The sequence below is a fragment of the Passer domesticus genome, chromosome 5, assembly GCF_036417665.1.
Source record: "Passer domesticus isolate bPasDom1 chromosome 5, bPasDom1.hap1, whole genome shotgun sequence".
Classification (NCBI taxonomy): domain Eukaryota; kingdom Metazoa; phylum Chordata; class Aves; order Passeriformes; family Passeridae; genus Passer; species Passer domesticus.
This window is the reverse complement of record NC_087478.1, coordinates 51215717-51242541: the sequence shown is the minus strand read 5'-3', so window position 1 is coordinate 51242541 and position 26825 is coordinate 51215717. Positions and strand designations below refer to the sequence as shown.

The following is a 26825-nucleotide window of genomic DNA, read 5'->3' as shown; positions in this document are numbered from 1 at the left end:
TCCAATGAGAGCACCCAGAAGACAGCAAAGCTCATGAACAAGTAAACAGAATTCTCCTTTATGACTTCTAATTGTCAGCTTCCCCCAAACTGCAATTGCTGTATTGTTTTCTTATCAAAGCAGTGCCTGGGCTGTTTAGCACGATAAAAAAACACCCTACCTTGCTTGACCTTAAGCAGTGCCACACTCTGTGGCAGCAGCCCTACGGTAACCAGACCACAAGGAGCTCGTGGATAATATAAGTCAGGGTGATTACAGAAGAGGGAAGCATCTCTCTCTCGTGGTGTTCCTTTCCCACATTAATCTCCCTAGGGTTTTGGATTTCAGCAGTGAGTGTACTTTAAAGTGCTGCAGGGAAGTGCACAGTAATGCGATCCTTACCCGCTTCAGCTCCCATGATGGACTGGCGGAGGAGCAGCTGCTTCGGGAGGGACAGCCTGGCTCGGCTCTCGATCGGGCTGTCGGGGACAAAGGTGACAGGCCCGTGGTCCGGGCAGTCCGACGGATACGCCTTGTCACACAGCGTGCACCCTGCACAGACAGGAGGGCACAGCAGGCATTAAAAACATACAACAGCTCCTACAGCGCAATCAGCTCCCTACAGTGTGCTTCAGCTCAGCTCCTGCCAAAGGCTGCTTCTGTCACCTTCAACTTGTCCACTTACCAGCTTTTACTCAGAAGAATATGGACCATGTTCTTACAGTCAGGTGGGCACTGACACACATGTCAGTTTCTATCCAATTCAGATAAAATGTGAGGATCTCTACCTACTTTCCTGATGGCAAATCGATGACCTGGACTCCAGATTATCCCTACAGGGGAATCTAGCAATGGGACAGAGCCCATTCTTCATCAAAGCTACTGCAAATTGAATGATAGCCGCCCCAGAGCTGGTGGTGGAAGAGCCAATTTCACTCTGATTACAAGTGAAATGAACTCTACTGGCAGAAAAAAATCGAAGATAAACAAAATCAAACATATTCCAACTGGTTATATTTTTTGAATTAAGCAGAAACACTTCTTGCATGTAGAACCTCAAGGATATCCATGCAAATGAACCAGTAAGGACGTGTTAAAAATTCTAAAATTTTCCGAACATGAACCACAAATCCCCTAACCTCCATTTAAATTCAGACAATGTGTAAATCACAGCAGCAAAAACCTGACCTCACTGCTGCTTTTGAAGGTCTCACTGCAGCAAACTCATGCTGGTGAGTATGCCACTGAATGCAACAAAAACAAATGCCCAAGAAGAATCCATAGCATCACTTTCCTAATCTGTCATTCAGCAGAAGTACTGTTATAAAAGAAACCAGTGAAAGTCTTCAGTGAAAGTCTAATAAACCTGAGGGAAAGTACAGCATAAAATGCTCTCTACAGCATTACAATTTCATCTAGACAAATGATGTCATTTTAATTCTCTGTGGATGGAGCAACCAACAGCTACTCAGCAACCACTCTCCGGATAAATAATTATTCTTCTGAAGAAGAAAGATATTCAGGTAATTAATCGGGATGCCCAGAAAGACCTTCTTTGGCCTCTTGATGACCCAGCTCCAGTATAAAAGACCTATCACAGAAGTAGCCTTCAGCAGGCCCAAACAGCAGCTCCATCCTAACATGCTTTAGAATATTTTCCAGATATTTCCTTGATATACCAGGCTACCAGAATTTGACCTCATATAAAATACAGTCTGAGCAACTACACATGAACAGATAGGAAAGTAGTCCAAAAATTATTAGGTAGAGCCTATGTAAGCATTATTTCATGTGCACAGGTGACATATAGGAGTAAAGCAGCAACAACAGCAGACCTGAGTAATGAGAACCACGTGTGGAACAGCTGCTTTTAAGCATTGTCTGGCACACACCCACTATGGGTCTATGGGCCTGCTCCAAGGAGAGGCAGAGGAAGAGAAGGTCTAGGCGTGGGACTTTTCCACTTGGAGAAGTTCAACCATTCATACATTTTTAAGATGTTGGAAAACAAAAAATCTCACATTCCATAGAAAGATAAATATACTTTCCATTACTGTCCTTGCCAAATCATCAAAAAAAAAAGAAAATCAGTAATTATTTCTCTGATTTGGATCCCCAGAACTTCAACAAAGATGAGTAAAAAAACACTTCTTAAAAGTGTTTGCAAACATTCAGGACTGTAGCAAAGGCACACTTTTTATTTACTGCTTAGGAACAGTAAAAAGTTTTCTGAAAAAGGCCCTGACTCCTGCCATCTGAGTGAGGAAAAACCACTAAGGGGATCTAAAACAACTCCTTGTCCTTGCTGTCACCTGTCTGGACACAGATTCCTATTAATTCAGGTGAAGTTTAAAAACATCAACAAAAAGTTAAAATTTAAACCTTTCCAAGTCAAGAATCTGTTTTGCAAATCACATGCAAGCACAAGGCATGCAACAGCCATTTTAATGTCCTACCAAAAGGGAGCATCGTCTGGAAAACAGCTTAGGACTATGCTAACTATAACAACAGAAAGCTGGCACATCAAATCGCACTTTTAAGAGAATAAGAAAAGTTATTTCAATGCAAGCATGGTGGATATCACAGTACTTGGATCATTATTTGTTCAGCATGCAACAGATGCTTGTAGGAAGCTCTGAATGCATCGACTGCAAAACTCTTCCTCTAGGAGCTGTAAATTCACCATAGTTCTATGCCCACCTGATTTGAAGCTGTATTTTATCCCACAGAATGAAATCTTAACAAATTAATCCAAATGTCTGACTGACTAGACTTTAGGTACTTTACACTAAACTGTACCTCTCCCCTTCCTAACCAAGGCACTGTATCTTTCAATTTCTTAAAATACCTTCTGCAGGCAAAGCAAGCCATTAGGTTCTGGCAGTTGTAGGGCCAGACTGGATGAAGAGCAGAACTCAGCAATGCTACCACAGATAATAAAAATGGATATAAAAGCTGGCCTTATGTTTCAGTGGCAGGAAGCCAGACATCCTGCAGGTGAAAGTGTAAATCTCTCTCCCAGCAAATGAGAACTTCTCAGTTCTCAAAGACCACTCCTTGAACAATAACAGGACTGGCAACACAATAGTGAGTGCTCCTCTCTTCCTGCGACATCCACTAAGCTCTGGACTAAAGTCCTTTGATGAGACTAATTAAAAATATTATAAATTTGCTTCCTTCTGCTCTTTTTTTCCTATTTAGAACAACACTTTCATGATGATTGCTCATGGTTTAATGTAAGTTTTACAAAATCATGTAACGTTATACTCAACAATTACACCCATTTGATGAAAAGTATGGCCTGTTGTGTTTGTTGTGTATTTTTAATGGAGCAAGAAGAGTCACTTGTGATGTGACTTTATAAAAACAGAAGTCTCATCAGAAAGGATAACAAGCATATCCACCGAATCAAGAACTTCACCGAGATTCAGCTTCCAACCTCATGGCAACATGAAAATGATACAAAGAGAATTATGCTAAAACATCCTACTACATCTCCTACTACTTCCAGCTACTGTTGTTTCAGAACAGTTAATCTGGCACTGCAGATGTTTCAAATTTTGGACTTGTTAAATAACCATAAATCTGTAAGACTAGCAATCAGAGTTCAGCCACACCAGGCAATAGCTATATGACAAACCCTACCCCAGAAAAGCAGGAAATGTCCACTCACATATGGTAAACAAAGTTGCCATGTTCTCTTTGTTGGAATTAGAGTCTTCCATTTGTAGAGACGATGGTACAAAGGCAAGATTGTCTGCAGACACATCGACATGGCTTGGCCCCATGGCTACTTCCTGACTTATGGAAGACACTGCCACGGGCTCCAGGCTGAGGCCCACTTCATGCAAGGCTACTGAGTCCAGGGAAGCGAGGTTGTGTGAGGTAGGGAGCGCCACACTCACGGAGTTGGTGCTCATGGCCACAGTATGAATGGGGTCATTTAGTGTGCTGTCCGATATCCCTGTCACCCGCCCGGCAATGTGGTCAGGCTCCATGACAACAGGGAGTTCCAAAGTGCTACCGTGAATGGGAATGACACCACCGTGCCCCACAGCATCTGATGGCAAGTTACTCCCCACTGTGTCCACGGCTAAAGGTTCGTGGCTCCGGGAGCCATTCGGGATCTGCGTGTGATCCCCGGCTACATCATCCATCGTAAGCTCCTCTGCCATCCCATCTGTAGAGATGGGGCTGGTTACCCTGGAAACGCTTTCCATGGTGATTGTAGTATCCAGTGCTACCTCGTGGCTGTCACTAGGATGCAGATTTTGAGGACCGTGTGTGTTCACCGTGCGGGAGTCCATGGAGACAATCCCTGGTTCCAGCCCCACGGTCCCACTGGGCTGGTAGGGATCCAGGGCTGAGGGATTGCTGGAGACTGACAATGCTGGATTGCTGTCAACATTTATAGTGTTGGGATGGATGTACTGAGGTGGTGGTCTGTCAGCCAAGTAAGATAAGATACCTGATAGAAAGAGAGGGAGAAAAAGAAGAGAGTGAGATTAGATCAGTTTTCAAATCTTGAACAAAAATCTGTTGAAGGATAGACACTGAAATCCTTGAAGACATGTTCTCTACACTATTTCCAATTAAAATCCACTAATTCTAAAATATGGCTCACAAACACATGCCAGTCTAGCCCTCTTGTCAAAGTACCACTTGACAACTAATTCAGAGTTTCCACCCAATAGAACAAGTCTCTAGTTATTTCTCAAACTCTGAATACCCAAGATAATGGCAGAATTCCACCTAGGCTGCTCAGTACAAAGATCGAATGAGAAAGAGGTTCTTCACATTTTAGGCTTAATTTTTTATTCCCAAAAAATAGCTCACAAGGATGAAGGAGTGCTAGTGGAACCTATAATTTGGTAATTCCTGGTTCATCTTTGCTAGAAACAGAAACAATTATCCAGGCCACATAATTTTTGCTGAGGTATTCAAGTTTTAACAATGACGGCTTCCTTCCTCTAAGACCAAGTGGCATAACTGTCCATCTCAGAGGTCATCAACTGCAGCTCTGAAGGACAAACACAAGCTCTCTCTCAGATTTCATGAGTCATGTGTTCTCTTTTCTAACATGAATGCATGTTGTTTCTCCTAAAACATAGTTTGGTTGAATTTAAATCAGAAACACCACCATCTCTTCTGGTAGTTCTGGGAAGGTTCTCAACATCAAACAACCTTGAAACTTAAGATAGGAAGAAACACTAAACTGTGTTTACATACTAAAAACAAACAAACAAAAATCTTTCAAAAAATGCAACAGCACATTCAAGTAAACATTATTTCCAGCAGAGACAGGCAGATTTTGCAGATTCTGAAAGATCTGACTCAGCATATTTCTTTTTAGCCTTCAAGTCCATGAGCCACTTCTTCCATAAGAGTTTTCCATTCAAACATGTTTGTTATTACAAGGATGCCAACACAGATACTCTTTCTGCAGCACAACAAGCCAAGAAATGAACAGCTTAATCAGCTGCATCAAATATTCCTGCATGCAATGCTCCCTTGTGGCTTGAACACAGAGGATCCTTGATGACAGCAAGATGACTGACAGAAGAACTGTATAAAACATCACAGGAAGATTATTCCAGCTCAGAAAATGGCAAATACCTTTGGTCCTAGTGCACAGTTTCCTTCTCTACTCTTTGGCCACTGAACAGGCAGACATGCAGTGCAGTAGGAAAGGTTACTCCTAAGCAGCTGGGAAGTTCAGCCATCAGTCAACAGGTAGCTGCACAAGACCTAGGCCACTAGCTTATTCCTAACCCAGGCTGAACCAACAACACTCAGAGAGTCACCTTGAAGAAGTTTAACTATCTGTCTGTTCCACCCTGTCAATCTTAGCTACCAAATAAAACCAGGACTGCATTTAAAGTTTCAATGTCTGTGTTTTCATATACTAACACGTAAAATTCTACATTTATACTCCAAAGCGTGTGTGAGAAAGGAATCAAGACAGAAGTCAGTGTGTTAGGCCTTTGGAAATCAACCTTGAAGAAAAATGAAGAAAAAATGTGCCATGGATTAAATGGGTGGGAAAGTGCCCAACGCCACAGCTGATGTCTTGCCCTCTTTGAGCTTTGAACTACTGTAACCTCCCATTATGCACATATTAAATATTGCTTCAGACTACAGGAGAAGAAAAACAGAAGCAACTTCCATGCTACAAGCCATTGAAGACAGAAACCAGGCATGCTTTGTTTTCTGTTAATCCTAAAATCAAAGCAGGAGGAGCAATCAAAGGTCAGGTTTAAATAGAAAATGCCCTGCAATTCTTTTCATACACAAATATAGCAACAGATATCTGAAAATAAAGGTGTGTAAATGGCACAACAGTCTCCAGACAAACTCAGGGAAACAACAGCTCTGTCAAACTGTCAGTCATGCCTGCTTTAGGACAAAAACAAACAGCTCTTAAAACAGTTTCTCTTACTGTTCCCATGCATCAGCACCAGAGCACTTACCAGGTAGAATGTGTCTGAAATAGCTGCTCTCCAGGTGAGGGTATGGTGGTGGAGGTAGGGTGTAGTTTCTCTCTGGTATACCACACATCACTCCTCGATCCCCAATACCCATTGGGAGCATCAGAGACAGAGCAGAGGGCAAGGAACTCAAGGAGGGGCCCAGGTTTGGAATTGCAACAGGCAAGCCTGCAAGAGAAAATGTCCATTTAAATTCAACAGAACTCCCTGAGTTGATGAACACATGAGCTAACAAAGAGATTACTAATTCCCCAGGAGCTCTTGCCCTAAGGAAATACAGCATGGCACGGTCCAAGTAAGGTGCCAGGCATCAAAGAAAAGATCCATTATCACAGAAGTGAGAGGCATGCCTGAATATGGCTTTTTTTGGTACATTTTATAGGGCTTGCTTGCTTGCTTGTCTATTTGACAATTGTAATGGACTTCTATCTGTGCAGGCCCTTGGAAAGAAGAGCTATGAAAACAGTTTTGCTATACAAGTGATTTTTCACCTGAGAGAAATTAGACATAGATAAAGAGAGATTTTCAGCTACAGCCCTAGTTTCAATGGATTATGACACTACTCACCCACAGTGCAAATCACCCCATTAAAACCAAACAAGGCTCCCACCAAAGCATAAGCCTGACAAACACTTGTGCCTTTTGCTTTGCCCACATAAGCAACAATTTATGGTTTCCCCTGCCCCAGCTCTGCACCATTTCAGCACCTACAGTATGACCTGCTGTCAGAGCAGGCACTGCTGCCCAGTCAGGACCATTGCTGTGGCAGCAGAACACAGAGCAGGAGCTGCAATACCCCGTGGGACCCTCCCCCATTACCTGGTGCTGGTATGGCGTTGTGAGTGGGTGATGCTGCCAAGCCCAAGTGACCTCCTGAGACTGGCAGGGCATTGCTCACAGAGGAGGAAGTCAGCTGGTCCATCCCTACAGGACTCAAGTTAATTTCATTCATTCTGCAGACAAGGAACATAGAGGGGAGCAGGAAAAAGAAACAGAATGCAAAATCATTCCTGATTACTGACTGTATTGTGGTGAGGAAAGGTTGAGCAAACAAACTCAAAATCTGATATTGGCATGTAAAAACTGCCTTAAAAAGCTATGCATAAAACACATCAGCCACTCACACAGTCATCACATCATGATCAATACATAATGATCACATTAGATAGCAATAATCAGGATAAAAAAACAGTTCAGAAGGACAAATCAGACCATGGCTTCTTTCTTGCCATCCAGAAAACAAAGTCTTACTCCTAGTAACAAAAGCCACTGTGATTAAACTATTGTGAAAACTGATCCATTTACAAGATGAATGTCAGAATTACTCAGACAACAGCACCTGATTTATATTCCATGACTTCTGGACACCACATCCACATTCAAAATCCAAATTCTGCAAGAAAGATCACTTCAAACTGGTAACAGACACACAACCTCTAATTCCCCACCAGTTCAAACCAGTGACAAGAGTTACCACTGCAAAACAACTATAGCAGCTTTAAAAGACTGCCTCAGTCTGGTTCTACGTGCTTCCATCACATTAAAAACTGGCACCACGGATTCCATATTATTTCAGTGATCAGTCGTGCACACCGCTCCAGTGGGCACACACCACATGAGCACCTGCAGGAACCGCCCAACACTCCAAACCTTCAGCCTTGGTAGAAACCATGTCAGCTCGGAGTATGTACGTCCTCTGGGGTCTCAAGCTGCACATGCAGCCCAAACCAGTCGGCAGGGATGGGGTCACCATGAAGACATGGTCTACTCACACTTGTCAAACTCTGCAAGCCGTGCCTGACCCACGCTGTGCCCACACACCAGGTCTGACCAGCAGCTCTCAGGGCAGCCAGGGCAGCGGCCCCCAGAGCAGCCCCACGCTCCCGGCTGACCCAGGCCTCCCGCACGGCAGCAGGCCCGAAGGCTGCAGTACTGATGGAGAGCTGCAGCTTGGGCTGCCACTCCGGTAAGGAAAGGTACCACTCATTCAGGAAAAGCGCCGAATCCACCAAACTCACGCAAGTTAACAACACAAGGTCTCAGCTCGGAGGGGACCCGTAAGGAACACCGAGCCCACCCGCAGCGGCTCGCAGAGCACCTGCCACCGGCGGGCTGCCTTCCATCCCGGCTCTGCCTTCCGCCCCGGCTCTGCCCACCTTCGGCCCCACGCACTGCCTGCCGCCCCGCCCGCCGCCACGGACGGCTCTGCAGGGACGGGGCCGAGGGCTCCGCCTGCCCGGCGGGGCAGGGCATTTCATCCCCGGCTCAGGCGGCTGCTGAGGATGGCGATGCCCGAGGCAGGGAACCACCACCCTCGCCCCGGAGCCGAGCCTCGGGGCCTGCGGGAGGCGCCGAACGCTTGAGGGATCCCCTCCCCTGCTCGCCCTCTCGGGCGGGTGCGCCCCGCGGTCCCGCCCGCCTCGCCCGGTGCCCCGCGGCGCTCACCTGGGGTGCATGGGGCCCGCCGGCGGAGCGCCCGCAGCCGCATCAGGGCCCTGCGCCCCGGCCCGCCGCCTGCCCCCGGCTCCGGCTGAGGCCCCGGCCCGGCCGCAACCCCCACCGCCGCCGCCGCCGCCGCCTCATGGGCGGGACCCGGGCGGCGCGGGCCCGGCGCGGGCGGGGGAGGCGGAGGGAGGCGGGGATGGCGGAGGGAGGGGGCCGGGGCCGCTTCCGCCGGCGAGTGCCGGAGCCAGGAAGCGGCGGCACCGCCCCGGGCCCGGCCGCTCCCCGCCCCGGACCCGGCCGCTGCCCGCCCGGCCCGCGGCAGCGCCTGGCCCGAAACCCTGCCCAGGCTTCCCGTGCCGCCTCTTCCTCAGGGTGCGGTGCTTACTCCGGTTTTCCACACAGTATTCCCACACAGTATTCCCAGCTATCTCACTGCTTCCTCATTACACCCTCGTATCTGCTGTCATTAGAGGGCTGCGTTTTGTGTCCTGGGGTGCCATCAGCCCGTACGCGCCCAGCTGCCTCCTGGACATCGTCGTTCAATTACGGCTGATCACATGTGCAATTCTGGCTAAGGTGACATGGCAAAGGAGTCTCTTTGGTGTGTGCAAGCGGTTTTGTAGCTCGCCTGTCGCCTGCGGCACGTGGATAGTCATCACGTACGCTGCCCGGATCAATCGCCGCGTTCCTTCGGTGCCGGGGCGAGCAGCTGTCTCCTGGAACGCCGGGATGGGTTTGGCAGTCCGCTCGTGCCTGACGCTTAAGGGATGCCTCGTTAAATGAGCCGTCCCTCGATAGGATGTCTGCACGGGAAGAAAGTCAAAGTCTGTTCTCTTTTGATCTAAAGAACCTAAATGTAGGATCTGTAAGGATCATTCCGTGATCTAAAGAGCCTAAATGCAGAGGTCGTTTTAGTTCAGTACAAACCTATTGATTCTTCTGGGGGTGGAAACAGACTCTCCTCCTTTGGCTTTGTCAGAAAGTTGAATGCCTCATATACACTTGTTTTTCAAGCTCTCTCTGAAGCTGAAGGAGAGAAATAGTTTGCTGCAGAGACTGCTTCATCTCCTCCTGAAGCAGGTGTCCGAGATGTGAGAAGAATTCCCTTTGGAGTTGCCTTTCTGTGTCTATCGCCTGAAACTGGGACCTGCATAATGGGTTTAGTCTAAATATCTAACATCTAAAGGAGTACATTTAAGCAAAGTCCAGGTCTCTGTCATTCATGACCAAAAAGAATGGCCTTATTTAGTTTACCATATATCCCACAACCTCTCCTCCACCAAGCCAAATAATCCTTACCCTAACCATGACTGACTGATTATCCAAATTGGCCCACAAACATTATTTCAGCAAGTCAAAAAAGAACTCACAAAGTCCTCAGGTTGTTTTGGACTGCTAATCCTGTGATGGGGGCTTTAGGTCTGTTTCAGTTTTGTATGTGTAGTCCCACATATTCATATGTTGGTGCTAATACTTCACATTTTTCTTAGAACCTGCAGTGAAGCCCAAAAGTCTCTCTCTTCACTTTGCATTCCCTAATAGGAGATGACAGGAGACCTTCCATTTTCAGTTTTCATCCTTAGAACTTCACGGTCACACTCAGTACATCTCAGTTCTGTCCTGAAATGCTAGGTTATCCCAAGCCCTCAGCTTGTCTTAATTGCAATTATGACACTGTAATTCTACAACAGAAGTGCCCAGGCACTGAAATATTTGCGCTATTTCTATCTAACTATTCTATCTTTCTATTTCTATCTAACTATCTAAGCTGAAAGCAATACTTCGAGCCTGTGAGCCAGATTTGATGTAGTCATACATAGATAAGAGTATTTTTTCCTACTGTCAGGCAGGAGTCTTCTGAGATTCCACCTTTTTTTGTAGTCACTTTACTCCCTTGAACTAGTGATATCTTAACTACCAGTTTAAAGCAGAGGTATCAAAGGAAGCCAGTGATAATATGAAGTGTCACTGAATGAGGAGTTAATCTGTGTCTACAGAGATGTATGCTGCATGCCTAACGTATCGTGATAAAACACATTTGGGAACTGTTTCTTCTGCAAGAAAAGATTTATTTTTTTATATACCAAACACTTTTATTATTTGTGAAGTGTTTTGATAAGACAACTGCACTATGTCTCCTGAAAGCCTGGTTTATTGACATTTATAGCCGTACTTGCTGCATGAGGAACAAATTGCTGAGCTATTTTTCAAGTCGTCTTCAGATCCTGGAGATATACAGAAAGATAAGGGAGGCTGAAACCACAGGGGAAAGAGATGGTAGTAAACCTGCTTCAGACCTTCCTGCAGTGTGAGCCAAGGTCCCTTGCTGACCCTGCCCATGTCTCGGTACAATTAGTTCTCTTCTGTTATTGCAAATCTGACCCCGAGTTCTTCTCACACCGAGCAGAAAAACACTGGAATGAAGATTATGCAAAAAGCCATTTTACCATCAAAAAACCCAAATTTCTCATCACCTTTTTTTGGCTTGTCAGCACTTTGCAGGCCTGTATTTTGGTGATAGTCACAGTATGAAGCCTAGGTAGTCTATGAGCAGTTTTCCCTTCTAGGTCTAGGCTTGGAAAGAGATGATCCATGCTTTAGGATAAAACAGGACAAGACAGACAAAAACCTATTCAATCCTTGTATTCCTGAAAAGTTATTACCATAATTCTGTGTGAGCAGTTAATAAGAGAATCTGTTAATTACATATTTTTCTATCTGATAATAAGTTGCAGCAGCCTAGACAACCTATGATATGTATAATAGATACTAGAATTTGGCATAATGACAGCACAGTAAAATAAAAGAAATGCACAGTATGATGAGAGTTTCAATGTAAGAAATGTACAGTATTGTGAGAGTTTCTTCTTAAATTCCCAGTGTATTTTCTTCTTCCTTCTCAGTAATGTGTTCACAGATAAAAACAGCTAGGACATCTTCTGTTGGGAAGTTAGTGGACTTGCATGTCTTCAGCTGACTTTTGTGTTTCTCCTACAATATTTCTACCAATTACTTTCTTTTCATACATGAAGGGACACAGGGTCAAGGAGGAACTGTTTCTTTGAATAATTCAAAGTAATTCAAACTCACTGTGTAATGTCAGTAGTGTTATTCATGGTTATGGTTCGTGTGGGAGTGGGAACAGGTTGAGGGTTCTTTTGTACAAAAAATTACATACTTACAGATATTGTGTTAGGATATATGCAATTAAAACAACTAAGTTATATCTGGAAGGACAATGACTAAATGTTTTATTTTTAGATATGTCAAGAGTATTTTCTATTTTTTTCTATTGTTAATTTGGTAATTAGGTGCTTATAGTGAAGTATAAGAAAAGGAAGAGAACCTGTTTGAATACTGTAGATGATGGAGTGTATAAGGAATCTCCCAGCATCCCCATTTAGACTTTGCATTTACAAACAAAACAAAACAACAATAAAGCCAAACCCCAAAAACCTAAGCAAAAGCTAAACATACAATATGTGTATAAAGAGCACGAGCTCTGCCATTGCAGAGCAGTGAGCACCTGATTTGTAGTCCCTGAAAAGCAAACCAGGCCATCTGCTTTGTATCAGCACGGCAGATACTGCCTTCTGGAGTCAAAGCTTTATCCAGACAAACGTGTGAAGAGGACTTCATTGGAGAAACAGCGTGAGAAAGAAGATCAAAAGCTTATCTTAAAAGAGGAATATTATTCATGTAGTCTTAACCTACTGTTAAAATTGAAAAGAATGTGTATTAGCCTTTCCCTTTGGTGGTCCAATCTTGCTACTTTCACTGTGTCTGCATGTGCAAACATGCTGAGACTTTGTGCAGAAGTCAGTACAGGAACGATAAATTGCTTTAATCCTGCTCACGCACTCAACAAGGACCTGCAGTGGGATGTGAGATGTGTTGGCCTTGCTCTGGCTCTCCGCCCAGGTGCAAATCCCTTTCTGAGCAAGTGACATTGGATTGTCAACAAGATACCACATTCATCAAAAGCTTGTGACATATTTTCTCATTTCTCTTGCACACAAACAAATTCAGACTTCAGAGTCCGTTTCATATGAGATCAGATTCAGTAATTCAGGTCAACAATTAACATTTACCTGTAATTTTTCTTTATGTGTTTCTTTAAAGGATTAGCACATGGATTTTGCTGTCAGAAGAGAAGATGTCTAGCACAGCTGCAATTCTGACTCTCTGAAAAGTGCTGGTGGCCTGCATTTACAGTAAACATAGAAAAGAGGTCTGGTAGCAGGGCACAGTGCATTTGCATGACAGAACTGAAACATAACCCTGCCTTTTGAACATGGCCAGGCTGCTGGCAAGGTCACGGAGAGCTGTGAAATGATCTGGGAGCTGAGCCCCCCAAGAGGCATGCTTCCATTTCCTTACAGGAATACTGCCAGAGAGCAGTGTTTTAAATCTAATGATAACACAGAAAAAATGTCCTTTGCCTGCTTCAGGTGTTTGAAGGTCAACATCCTCTTTGTTTTAAGAAAACTACAAGTCCTGGCCTAGCCTAGTGCAACAGTGAAGGAGCTATTTTCCTTTAAGTATTCATTTCTGAAACCATTTCTGGACAACGGAGTTTAGGGTGCAAGTAATACTGAAAAGTCCATTCTGATCAAATGTTTCCAAAAAATTTTTAAAAGGCAGAAGGACTCTCACTTATTTGATCTGAAATGATCTGTACATAGCATGGGGCATTCCCCAGTAATTTTTGCTCAGACTTTTGGTGCTGATTCTACCCCTGACATAAACCAGAGTCCAGGACTGTTCACACTCATGTCTGTCTGGAATGGTCTGCCTACATTCATTGTTCTTTGAAGATTACCACTGTCTTTTTCAAGCTGCAGAATAGCCCAGCGGAGACACAAAGGCTGACTCGAAAATGCATGCTACTCACATCATTGCTGCTAGTTTCTAACTCAGCAGAGGCATAGATGTGTTTCTCAGAGTGGAGAATGTTATTTCAGTTACTGACACTTCTGAGGCAGTTTTGCATGAAACACTGAACAGGGCGGAAACTTTCACATTGAGCAAAAAAACAATTTTAATAGAGCCTACATACCTGTACCTTTTCATGTCTGTCCCTTCCTACAGCTCTCCCAGAGCAAACATGCAATTCCCCAAAGTGATGATGGCCAAAAAAGGAGATTCAGTTAACTGTGAAAGTGTGTTTTCAACAAAAAACCTGTAACAACGGAGCTCTTGAACAACAACATGGGAAAAAATCAGACTGTCAAGTTGCTGCAGAGGAACATCTTAACAGAGCAGGATATCTCAGAGGAGAGGCACAGAAAAGGACATTAGGACCTTTTACTGCCAAAAGTTCTTGTATTTTGTTCACCTCTTTGCTTTGGCAAGCTGCAGGCAAACTGGAGAACACAGCACAGACCCGGCAGGGTCAAGAGGGACTTCCAGCTCTCCCATTAAAGTGTGTAAGGTCCATCAGGTAAGCCAATATCTGTGTAAACATGTGGTAATAGCTACACATGGGGCTATCAGGGCATCACCTTTGTGTTTGTTTACCTGAGGCAAGTTCTCATAGGGATGACCAGAACATTCCTACAATGAGCAGAAACACACAAAACCTTGAAAACTGTTTGAAAATGTCAAAACACTCATGTTCAATTTGTGAAACTCACACTTCTTGGAAAAACTTCTCTTAGGGGGAAGAAGGCAGTTTTCCTTTTATGCTTGCACGTAGTACATTCTTGATCTGACAAGACTTGCAACCACAAGAGAGCACTCTTTCCTTTGAAGATGTCTCAGCTTCCCCAGAAAGCTACAGATATGCCATATAAGTTTTGCAAACTGCTTGTGAGCTGGTTCAGTTAGACCAGAGCAGCCGAAACAACAAAGCTTGCAGTTGTCTTTTGGATTTCATTGTGAAAAGCCTTTGGGTAGTTTTTAGATGACAGAAGATCCTTGGTTCCTGAAAGTGAGGAGTTCTGCCAAAACTTTGAAGATCCCTGTAAACTTTGCAAATTACCCATCTTTTGGAGACAATTATATCAAACGGTATCATGGATTACAATACATGAGAAGTGTTTAGAGCCTGGAAGATTATTTATGTTTGGCATTAACTCTTATGGTCATAATTTCAAGTGGAGAGAAAAGGAATGCACAGGAACCCTCTTATTATCTTTTGAAATATGAAGATCACAGGAAAAGAAGGGTTTAAATTGGGGAGTGATGGTCCTCAAAACCTGTCTGTACATTAACTGGCATCCTACACCTATAAAAACAGCAAGGCTTTCCAGGCACAGTATGGACCTCATGAGCTGTCAGCTTTGCTTTGAGATCTGAGGTTTTATACACCACGGGAGGAAACTGCAGCTTGTGGGGCAGGGTGCCTATACAAATGTTGGATTGATACATTGGGAGCCAAATTCAGGAACTAACACTCCACTGGTGAGGAAAAAAAGAAGCATGGACAGCACTAAAGATGATGATAAACTACTGAAGAGGATTACATTTCCAGGAGCTGTGTCCCTGGCTAACAGCCACATGCACCCCCACGGGGTACCCCTGAGAGAGCCCTTTGGTGTTCCCTTCCACCTGGACCCATCTTACTGGGAGCAAGCCTACAGTGGGCACACAGGTGGCATCCCCTACCTCCCATTTCCTGGCTACGTGGGCATCTATGACTATTCCTTCGAGCCTGCCTTCATTCGGAAGAGGAACGAGAGGGAGAGGCAGCGGGTGCGCTGCGTCAACGAGGGCTACACGCGCCTCCGGCAGCACCTGCCCAAGGAATTCGCCGACAAGCGCCTCAGCAAAGTGGAGACCCTCAGAGCTGCAATAAGCTACATCAAACACCTGCAGAGCTTGCTGGACTGCCATCCCTTAGGCTCTTCCAGTAAGGAAACGCTGTCTGCCAAGGAGAGCCCGGGAACTCCCAGTCCAGCTTCCCCGCGGGAGTGCAACAGCGATGGAGAGTCCAAAACTTCTTCAGCGTCATCCCCCTACAGTGAATTTGAGGAGACGGGCAGCTAGGTCTCCTCTCTGGACACAGAAAGCTTCAAGATTGTCTGAAAAACAATTTCAAACCCTGGGGAATTTTCTACAGGTGAAAATTAATATCGGGGAAAGGAAAAACAGATAGGGAAGGCAAGAAAAAAGGTATTTTCAATCTGTCAAAGGACTTTAAATGTTTGCTGTATAAAACTTAAAAGTGATTTGTAAACAGATTTCTCCCAGGTTGCTTCAGCTGTGTTACTAAGCTTCCTTTGGACTGTTAAACTGGAGCAACATTTGCATTCTACTTTTCATTCAGTTTTTATTATGTGCTATTTTCTTTTGCCTTTCACTTGAGACAGTAAAACCAGATAAATCCATTTTGGGGAATTCCCCATCCCTTTCTCCTGCTTTGTCCAGTGAGTTTTACTGTCTGTTTTCCCAGACTGCTAACCTGAGATGCACTGCACTGCAAACATTTGGACTGGGGGAGGTGAGATTTAGATAAATATCTTTCCCTAAATATTTCAGAAAACTCACAGAAATATTTCTATTTATGAAACAACAATTTTTTAAACAAAAACAAGACTATATTTTGAAATTAATTTCTTTTGAAGCATCTTCTAAAGTGAAAGAAACAGCTCATACACTGGACACTGGCTGTTTCGTGATTATTATAAGAATAATTTTCAGGAAAATAAAGCTGGACACTCATTCCAGTCAATGCTAGGAAGAGGGATACAGACTTCTGTAAAACTGCACCTTCAAAAACTAAGCTTCACTCAAGATACTGAAAAAATGAAAGCCTTTTCCCTACTTTTCTGAAATCTGAGTTCATGGACAAAATAGTCTTGATTGTGTCTTTGGCAGGTCAGAAATTAAATGCTTAGAAATAGAACCTGTAATGGTAAGACACTGCTGTGTACAAAAAGGGAAATGTTGAATATATTGGTTTACATCTGCATGAAAATGTAGGTATTTCTCCTTTTGTTTAGAATATTGTATTACCTTTTCAAAGGACACTGCTTTTAAAATTAATACCTCAAAATCTGTGGAATACCTTTAATTTGGATTGCATCTACTTAAAATGAGAATTTCTCTCCAATTTGTTTTCAAATCTGCCTTTCTCCAAGGCTTAAATCCCATTCTAAATAGGGGGTAAACTTTTTACCTGTCCACTTTCAACACACCTTTCAAACTTGTGCTTTTTTGGCCTTGTGTTGATGAAATGGTTTGGTATATTTTTGTCTTTCCTTCGTGTCATGCTGACTGAACACTTGAAAAAGTACTCATGTATAAATAAGAAGAAATACTGATCAAATACCTCAAAATGTGTCCATAAATTTCCTTTAAATAAAAAAAAAAGTAAGTTATTCTGGCTGTGTCTTTTTCACTTTTAATTGATAACAAACAGGACAGCTCTGGTTGCAGGAGTACGGGAGTAATAACTTCTCAGGAAAAATAGAGGAAATGGAAAGGGATTAAATACGAACTGCCACCTATAAAACTATTTTTTTTAATCTAAATTTTAAAATTTAGCTAAGGAGCAGGTTTGTGTTTTGGGCATCTAATAAAAATTATTTGGTATAAAAATACTCTGCTTCTTTCTAGAAGACTATTCTTAACAGTTGTACACTTTAAGCTCCGGTGTCCATGGCAGTCACGGGTGTTCTTTACTCTTTACACGGGAGGCAGCTCCATTTTCTAATGATTATTTTGTTTCTCTGAGGGCTGTTACTTTTGCAGAGGATGTTTGCCAGACTCAAAAATTGAGATTACCTGGACAGTTCAGATCCAGAGCCAATGCACTCATTTCCAGCTGTGCAGTGTTTGTATTTCTCACCCAAGAAAGAAGAGGACAGCAAGGTAGAGGTCCAAATGTCTGATTGGGTTTCATTGTTTCTTGGCTTTTCTTTTTTTCTTTGTGTTCCTCTGGCAAGAAATTCAACCTGTCTCTCTCTTTGACTCAGTTTTGAGATTTCTGGAAATGTGGTATTGCTGCTGGTAATTCTGTGAGTAAGCCTGAACTGCATTTCTCCCTCAAAGCAGAGATTAAATCTGTTATCTATAAAAAGCATACTCTTCCTCAGAGTACCAGAAGCAGATTCTGTGAAATATACTTCTTTGGAAAGCACTCTGAAGATGAAAAGCATCTTCAGATATAATGACAATAAGTGATATAATGAAAATAAATAGCCAAATCAAAACAAACCAAATCATTAAAAATAAAAATTGCCAGAGTCACCATTACTTCCTGGGCAGGACACATCAGATAAGGCCATAGATGAACTTTGAGGTCAGATTTCTATCACAGTGGTCTGACCCTGACAGATAAATATCCAGGAGCCTGAGTCCTCTGATTCCCAAACCTCAGAGATGGTGCACTGTGCTGGAGAAGGTGACCAGGCTGTGACTCTGCCCCTTTTCATCTCTCAGGTGGAATGTTCCTAAAGTGTTCCATCTAATGGAGTGGAAATTATCCCACCCTGGCCCTCTACTTGGCCACCCCTGCTTTAGGCTGTCTAGCAACTTTTGTTTAAACTATATATTTTTAACAGCTCTGGAGATGTCCTTAAAATACCTCCCAATCCAACCTCACTGCTGAAGATGCAAAAAACCAGAATGCCACATGTATTTTAATTTACTTTTATAAAAGGAAATTATTTTCTGAATGAAAAGGAAATTCTTTCTGTGGGGAAAAATCTGTCACAGATTTAACTTGAGGAAAGTTTCGCGTTTTTATTTCTCACAGTTCTTGTTATTACTCAAACCTCTTGCACAATTTTAGCACAAGCAAGTAAAAAACCCAAGATTTCCTAAATATTGGTGCTTTTGTCAAGGCATCAGCAAAGGTTTAAAGTGAATGCCACATTTCAAAAGCTTTATTAAGCTGTTTCTGTCTAGACAAAGGGTTTTTTCAGAGCTTCCAAAGTGTATCATTATCAGACTTTAAAGCAGACAATGATCCAACTTGTCACCATGAAAATTAAAGCTTTAATAAAAATGTTGACCAGAAGAATTCTCTCCACGTGGGACAATTAGTATTTACAAGAAAGGTGAATGCTGCTATCTGTAGGCAGCCATGCTACAGCTTTATCCAGCCCTTGCACACCAAAAGCAGCCACTTTAATCTTTCTATCAAATCTGGAAAAAACAGACATCTGAAGTCTTCCCTCTGCTGCCATTAAATTACAAATCCATTTGGTTCTTGATATTATCAGCATTTTGAAGATGTGTTATCCCGGCCATGGCATTGCTTTTAATCCTCTAATAGCTGTTTAGCTGATTTCTTTGTAAAAGCCCATCCACAATCCTTTCATGTTATATTACCCTGTGTCAATAATGTGGCCAAAGAAAACCAGAAGGCACTGTAGAAAAGTCACGTTCAGACAGTAAAGCAATCAGGGCCAATTTATCTCACTGGAATAAATGAGCAGGGAATGCACACACACACACACAAAGAGCATCTTTGAAAACATCTGTCTCCAGCATACTTAGGCAGGATGCAAAACAAGATCCAAAACATTTTGAAGAGAGACTCTGAATAGGTACCAGCAGGAGAGCCCTGCTGAAGTAAGCTGCAATAGCTGAGTAAGCTCTTAGTAAGCTTCTCCAAAATAGTCTAAGCAAATACAACTTCAGCAGGTGCTTCTCACTAGTAAACCCCATTCTCCATCACCTGAAGGTGTGCTTGTTAGTAAAGATCCACTGTGAATTCTCACTCATGTATTTCCCATATGATTCTTACACAATTTCTAAGGTAGAAATTATTTTCCACCTTATTGTGACTAAATCTACTAAGAGAGCAGTGGAAAAGTTCTTCAGGTTGCCTTTGCAGAGAGAACAAGTTAGAGTGAAGACAACCTTGAAAATTTTGGAGACCCCTCAGCTCATTTCTGATACAACTGGAGGTAGAGGAGTCAAAGGCATGAAATTCCTACACGCTCCATGAGCACTGGTGGCACCAGAGCAGAAAAATGTGCCAATGTAGAGTCCCTAAAGAGGGGAAGGCTAACTCTACCTCACATGGTGGTCAGCCAGCCCATGGGCACCAGCCAGCTGTGAGCAGGCACATGTGCTTTGTGTCACCTCTTGCCTGTTTTACTGGAGCTAGTTAGAAGAAAAAAAAAAAAAAAGTATTTTGAAGTGTTTTTTTGGGGAGGGGAAAGCTACATGAATGGTCTGTGGGAGGCTGAAATGTTGAGAATGTGGGGAAGGTAGCGGGCAGTGAAGCCTTGGAGCTAATACAGCACAAAGCCAAGCCAAGCTGCATCTACTGTGCTGTCACAAAGCATCCTGCTTGTCCCCATGATTTCGTTTTGATGTGGTGTGGTTCTGGGCAAACATAGCAGATTTTTGTGTTCCAGGGCTATAAGATGTCAGCACCAAATCCTAACCAATCTCTTCCATCTGCACTGAGATCACAAAGAGAACAAGTAGTTACAAATAAAGGGAATTTTCACATCTTTTCATGTAGGCACTTTACTGCAGCATTTTGCTATGCGAGGCTGCTCTCTTGATGTAGCTTTTTAAATGCAAAAAGCACTGAAGAAGTTCCAGGCTCAGCTGCACACAGCTCATCCCAAGGGATCACTCATGCAGAGGTGATGTGTGCATCCCCACACCCAGAGGCATGAAAGCACACTGGGGCTTCACCAGTGAAACTGATAACAAACTGTGTAATGTGTAAATGAAATAAGCCAGAGGGACAAACGCAGGAGTGTGTGTTGTGGTGTTTTTGCATGGGAAAACGAGTAAGCATGGAAGAGGGGAGGGAAACAAGAAAGTGGTTTTGAGGTGCAGCACACTGATTGATACAATATCAGCTGCATGGCTGAAACAAGGGAAATAGGAATAAATCAGATATGACATCTTTGGGGAGGATTATTTCTAGAGAAAAAAATCCAAACCACCCCCCCCCCCAACTTAATATACTTTCCTGCACCTCAGACACACCACATTTATTTACCTACCATCATTCTTGTTCACCTTTTCTTGTTCATTATTGCAAAATACCTCCAAGTGTATTTTTTTATCAAAGTGCTGAGCAGTTGTGAGCAGGCTGTGCTCTATCTGGGGAGTGAGGGAAGATTACAATGCTCAGCCCACCTGCTATCAAGAGCCAAGGGATAAACCCAGATTACTTCAGCCCTGGGCTTTGCCTCTGTTTCAACAGCAGCATGGCCACCTCTTGCCTCTGTGCTGGGAACACTGGTAGATCCTGCCCCACTGGAAAACATCACCAGACTGCCCCTGTAATGCTTTACCAGGAGCTGGTTGCATGGGTTTCTTATTCCTTGTGTGAGTGGAAGCACCCAGGCCTCCTGTGCTTGTAGATAAACCTGCCCTTGTAAATTACCCAGCTCTGGTATTACAGAGCTGGCAGCTATTCTATTCTATTTTCTATTCTATTCTATTCTATTCTATTCTATTCTATTCTATTCTATTCTATTCTATTCTATTCTATTCTATTCTATTCTATTCTATTCCATTCCATTCCATTCCATTCCATTCCATTCCATTCCATTCCATTCCATTCCCAGTGAGGGTGCCAGGGACAACTAAATCTCTCTACCAGGCTGTCATGACAACAATGCTGGCATCCTCCTTGCCACGAGCATTCCACTGCTGACTAATGCTGAAGGCAGGCAGAAAGCCATGAAAAGCCCTGCCCTGTTCCACTGTTGGCTCACTTGGCCCCCCAGCCCCAGCAGTTTGCCCCCAACACACCTGGGTGGTGCTGCAGCCCTGGTTCACAGGGGCAATGCCCCATTGCAAGCAGTGGTGCAGATCCTGAGGGCAGATCAAAGCTGTCAGCATGACAAGCAGTACAAATGCAAGGAATTTGCCTCTGTTTATGTGCAGCATGCTCCATAGCTTTGCATTTTGCAGCACCATGAAAGCTTTAAAATTTCCATTTACATTAACAAGCCCATAAAGCATAAGGTTATTAAATAGTGTTTATATTATCCTGAGAAGCTCATTCAGTCACCAGCTGGTTCAATTTTTACTAAAAGCAAGTTTCATGAGGGTGCTGAGTTGGAGTTGCATGTGTTGGGGGAGCTTTCTTTGAAAAGAGAGAACAGCAGCAATGCCACCACCATGAAATAGCTGAATTGCTCTGTAGTGTGAGCGGTCAGTGCCTTCAGAGGTGAATGAAATTAGTTGGCTCTGTGATTGAAAAACACATTGCATTTAAACATTTTTAAATTTACTTTTGACAAAACTCTTTGAGCATTGGTTAGCTTCTGCAAACTTTGCTGGAATTTCACTGAGGTCACTGTCTTAAGGAGCAATTTAGAGTCTCAGGATAATTTTTTCCCAAGAAAAAACAAAGTCTGGTGGGGTCTCTGGCCAGACTTTCAATGGCTAAAGCAGGGGGTAAGAAGAGCACCCCTGAGAAAGCCACTGGTGAATTTCCCACACGGTTCTTGATTGCAAGAGATAAAGAGTGTAGCAATGAAGCCTGGCATGCAGATGTAGGCACAGATATGTGTGGGGCAAACACCACAGAGCACCTACAAGAGCAGGCACCAGGGCCTGGAGTGTGGGCAGGTGTCATCGGGTATAACCTGTGACTCAGGTGTGACAATGGCAGCAGCAACCCCATCCAGGAATCATCAGGATGGTGTGTTTTACTTTATACCTGAAGTTTTGCAGATAGGAAAAAATTTATTCTGTCAATCTGTAGATAAGGCTGTTTTCAGTTTGGAAGAATATAATGGGAAATAATGTAAAAAATATATTTGTATTGAGCCATGCCCACAAAACAGAGGCAGTTTTGGGTTTATTTTTGTTTTCTGCAAGCATTCCCTTCTTTCAGCTAGTCCTAACTTTTAATACTGAGAACAAAGTTCACAAGTGTATGCTCAAATATTGACAGTGACTTCACTGCAACAATCAGGAAAGTGACTTGGCAGATCTGAAGGCTTAAGGCTTCCACACCATGAAATGTATAAATGGAAATTCATTAGACTTACTTAAAATTTACTTGGAGAGATTTAAGTAAAGGCAGTTTGTAGGGCAGAGTAAAAAAAGTTCAAAAGATTTGAAGAGCTGTTGAGATTTCTGGAAGATCATGTGCTAATTTTTAATGAGACTCATTGGGACGGAGCTCTTTGGAGAATAGGTTTTATAGTGAAATTTCCAGTGCCTCTTCATTTCAGCCCGGTTTTAGATAAAAATATTACAACGCAAATGCTCCAAAGGAAAAGGGTGTATAAACCAGGCTGTCAGATAGAACTAGGAGTATATTCCACCTGGTTTATTATGGACGTAAGACAACACTTACATGGTTAAATTATTTCCCTCTTTCCTGATTTTTTTTTAATCTTAAATTCAGTGGGACAAACTTACCTCCTCATGAAAGATCTGGCAGCTCCCTCGGTGTCCTGAACCCTGTCCAACTGATAATTACACTTGTTTGAAATCGGGGAGCTGAGAAGTAGCCTCCAGCCACTCAACAAAGGCTCCTCCAGTGCTCTGAGGAGGCGGTGCCGACACTTCCCTTCTCCTTGTCTGCCTCCTGCTGAAACACATTTGCAGAGTCTCCTGAAGCCTCTAAGGCTTTTCCAGAGATCTGGTGGAACCAGACCTGGTATCTCATAGAGCATCATCACATGCAAAGACAAAGAAACACCCCTACAGGCATAATTAATGCAGTCAAACCTTAATGGCTTTTTTTTTTTCCCCTTCCCCCTCCTGTTGCAAATATATAATTAATCTCAGTTCAAATTTACATGTTTGATCTATTTCCTTTAGGCTTCAGATGTCTTTGAAAGAAGGGGAAGATGCTGTGATTTGATCTGAGGTGCCTGGGACAGGCTCAGTGTTTACATGGACAGACCCCCCTGCCCAGAGCTGGTCAGGCGTGGAGAGCTCCCAGCTTGCAGCCCTGGGGCAGCAGGGCAGTGGCTGAGGTGCTTCCCAGGCTGGGCTGCAGGAGCCCCTTCACCCCAAAAAGCCATTTCCCCAGGGCTCCCATGAACAGTGAGGACACTCACAGCCAGGAGACAGGAACCTCCTGAGGACAAGAGCCAGAGCAGGAGCCACCCCTCCTGTGAACAGACCCTCTGAGCCCTCGCTCCCACTTCCAGAAATGGAAGGTGTAGGAGGGATGAAGGATGTATCCACTTCAAACAGGGAAATTTCCATTTGAAGTGCTGTCTTGAGTCAAATCCTGCCCAGCAACACTTTGTTCCCCTCACTCGTGTGTATCAATTTCTTCTGACAACAGTTTCATGGCCTGGGGATAAAAAAGCCCAATTCTACTGGTATTGTTTTACAATCACAGAGAGACCACGGAGATTAAAATTCTTTGGCTGAGTCACCAAAGATGGGAGGGGGGAGATGTGTCCACCAGGCACTGTGAAAGGTGGCTTGAACACAAACCAAAGTGAATCCAGCCTTTCATCCCTGGTGGTGCCATGGAGGCTGGGGAGGATGGTAGATGCAGGTGGCAAAGGCAGAGCTGAGGGGACACTGTCATGAGAGGCCCTGCATGCTGGGGAAATGGACTCTGGCACTGACTCGGGGCTCTTCACTTCTTATGGCACAACACTAAGGGCTAGTTCCCATGACAAACACGGGTAGCTGAAGAACAGAATAATTTCTGGTTGATCCATAAGGGTTTTGTTTGAAACCAAAGGCTTTCCTTAAATGTTTTCTTCCCTGACATACAGCATTTTAATTTAATTTCATTTTAGATTTTCGAGGTTCTTCAGGTAGGACTGTGAACTGTGAAGTAAAGGAAAATGAAACCCCATGTGCTGACATCCATTGCTGAATGTTTCCTGACTGAAAATATCTGTCTCTGCTCTCTCAGCTTCTGTCCCTTAGCACACAAAGATGGCAAAGTGGCACATTCAGCATTTCACATGAGCACAGAGGAATTTAAGCACTCACTAACACTGAACTCAAGATGAGGGTCTGGCTCACTGGCTCTGTGTTCTAGCCAGAAGACAAGGAAAAAGTTATGCTAAATTTTGCCGTGACTACTTGAAACTCAGAATAGCTTACACTCTCTCCTACTTGCAGTTTAGATTGTGAGAGGAATGAACCATTCCCTCCAGCAGCACTGAAGCCTCAGGAGAAGACAGCACACTGAGCATGGGACAGCTGAGGCCATGCTTCACAGAGAGGTACCACTGTGATCAGCAGCACTCCTAGGTGCAGAAGGATCTGGTCCCCGAATCACAGACTCGTATTTAAATAGGAAAGACCAACAAAAAGTGAGATTAAAGGAAGTGATTTTTATTCCTATTTGCAAGTAGAGGACCAAGCTATGGGAAGATGGAGTGACTTGGTACAGGCTGGAAAAGTTCATGATGGACTTGGATGTCTGAGCCTTAAGCTGAACTTTTTGTTCCAGGACCAGTCTGTGATGGAGGATTCACTTTCTGCCAGAGAAGCAGGGGGAAAGGAGACAGCTGTGGTGCTCTTGGCTGCTATTGATAATCATCAAATTGCTGAAATTTCTGCCTGAGAGACAAGGAAAGGAATATTGGCACAAGCAGGGCTTTGTGTTTCTCTATCAAGATAAAACTTCTGCCTCATCCACTGACCATTAATAGAAGAGCTCATGAGGTCTGGCAGAAGAGCAGCCAGCAGCCTGCACAATCTCCTGGACTTCCTAATGGGACTGGTGAAGGCCAGGTGACCCCACAGCCGTGGGGAAGGCCAGGTGACCCCACAGCCGTGGGACCGAGGTGGGGGACAGGAGCAGTGCTTAGCCCCTGGCACACCACCAGGGTTCTCCCTCCCTGCTCGCCCCTCTGAGGGCTGACAGTGCCCCACAGGCACTGCAGTCCCCCTGAGATCCCATCCCTGAGGAAGATTCTGTGCCATGGAGGGGCCCACTGGGGCTGCTGGGACAGCAGAGCACCCAGCACTGCCTGCACCCACAGGCACCCTCCTGCCAGCACAGCCCCACGTCTTGGGCTGGGCAAAGAGGGCTCCCTGGATGGAGAGTTTTCTCCTCCTCTGCAGGGCTCAGTTCTTCCACCACGAAAGGGCTCCAGCCCTGCAGACATGCACAACTTATGTCAGAAGATGGACAAAGACCTTTCTGGGTAGATTCAAAATACAGATACTCAAAATACTCAGAATGGAGGAGAAAGGGCTTGTCATGACTCTTTGTGTATCTGACTGACAAAAACACTCCAATGAAAGGTGGAGAAAATCCCTTTAGCAACAGCTACAGTATAAATACCTTTGAGGGAAAGGATAATTTACAATGATACCTTTTCAGTTCTCATTCAAGAAGTGGTTAAACATTTGTTAGGGAAACAGTGGAGGAACTCATCAGCCTACCTATGGTTTTAAAGGTTGATAACTTGTCTGTGAATGACACAAATTTAAAGCACCACAATAACAAGCATCAGTCAAAAATAAAACAACCAGGTTTTTGGTTTGTTTAAGATTAAAAGCACAAACAGGTTACAATTCTTAAGAGCTGAGAGCTGGGTAACCTGGTGGTTTCTTGGAATAGGCTCCAATACAAGGCTGACTCACATGTCAGCATGTGAGGGCAGCCTAGCCCCTGCGTGTCTTTTGCTAAGCTAGTAAATGTTAAATTAAGTGCTGGCAGATGATTCCATTTCTCTTTCCTGGTCATAATCTCTGCAATTAAGACTAGTGATTATTTTGGTTTCTGAATTTATATATACAACGTGACCCAAAGCAGTCTCCTGGGGTTTGGGAACAAGCGTGCACCAAGATGGGGATGTGCTGAGCACAATGAAAGCCAGCAGCAGCTCCTCAGGCAGGGGATGGTTGGTTGCCTGAGGAGACCAAGCTGCACATCTGCCATGGGAGACCAGAGGAATTTCTGTGCCCTCTGCTTTCCCACCTCACACATCGCTCAGCATGATCCTCACCCTCCTGCTACATACTGCAAACAAAAACCCCACCAGAAATCACATAATTATTGGTGTTTGTGAGTGCCAGGAAGTTATCCTCTTC

At 43.9% G+C, this 26825-nt stretch overlaps 2 protein-coding genes and 1 long non-coding RNA gene across 9 annotated transcripts in view; 2 read left to right on the top strand and 1 right to left on the bottom strand.

Annotated features, from left to right (window-relative positions):
* PRDM4 (PR/SET domain 4) overlaps positions 1–9078 on the bottom strand; it is a 23910-nt gene extending 14832 nt beyond the window's left edge. For 6 of the 7 annotated variants that reach the window (XR_010362467.1, XR_010362468.1, XR_010362469.1 and 3 more), the window contains exons 1-5: positions 8566–8735; positions 7287–7420; positions 6450–6635; positions 3653–4447; positions 382–531 (exon numbers count right to left, since the gene is read on the bottom strand). Coding sequence is in view for 2 of the 7 variants with exons in the window: in XM_064420409.1 (XP_064276479.1) it covers positions 382–531; positions 3653–4447; positions 6450–6635; positions 7287–7420; positions 8566–8720 (1420 nt within the window). In the remaining 5 variants the exon portion in view is untranslated. Of the gene's footprint in view, positions 1–381; positions 532–3652; positions 4448–6449; positions 6636–7286; positions 7421–8565; positions 8736–8912 lie in introns of those variants that run through there. The other variant, XM_064420410.1, reaches the window with a different exon arrangement.
* On the top strand, positions 3923–5859 carry LOC135300698 (uncharacterized). Its single transcript, XR_010362472.1, has 2 exons — positions 3923–4137; positions 5426–5859. It is a non-coding gene; the product is annotated as an uncharacterized LOC135300698 (long non-coding RNA).
* Positions 9079–9236: 158 nt separating the features above from the next.
* Positions 9237–17236, top strand: ASCL4 (achaete-scute family bHLH transcription factor 4). Its single transcript, XM_064420412.1, has one exon. The coding sequence runs from the start codon at positions 15336–15338 to the stop codon at positions 15900–15902; it is 567 nt and encodes a 188-aa protein (XP_064276482.1). The 5' UTR covers positions 9237–15335; the 3' UTR covers positions 15903–17236.
* Positions 17237–26825: the final 9589 nt, after the last annotated feature.

What these genes read in the sequence shown, in the direction of transcription:
- ASCL4 (XM_064420412.1), top strand. Translation starts at nt 15,336, where the DNA reads ATGGACAGCACTAAAGATGATGATAAACTACTGAAGAGGATTACATTT.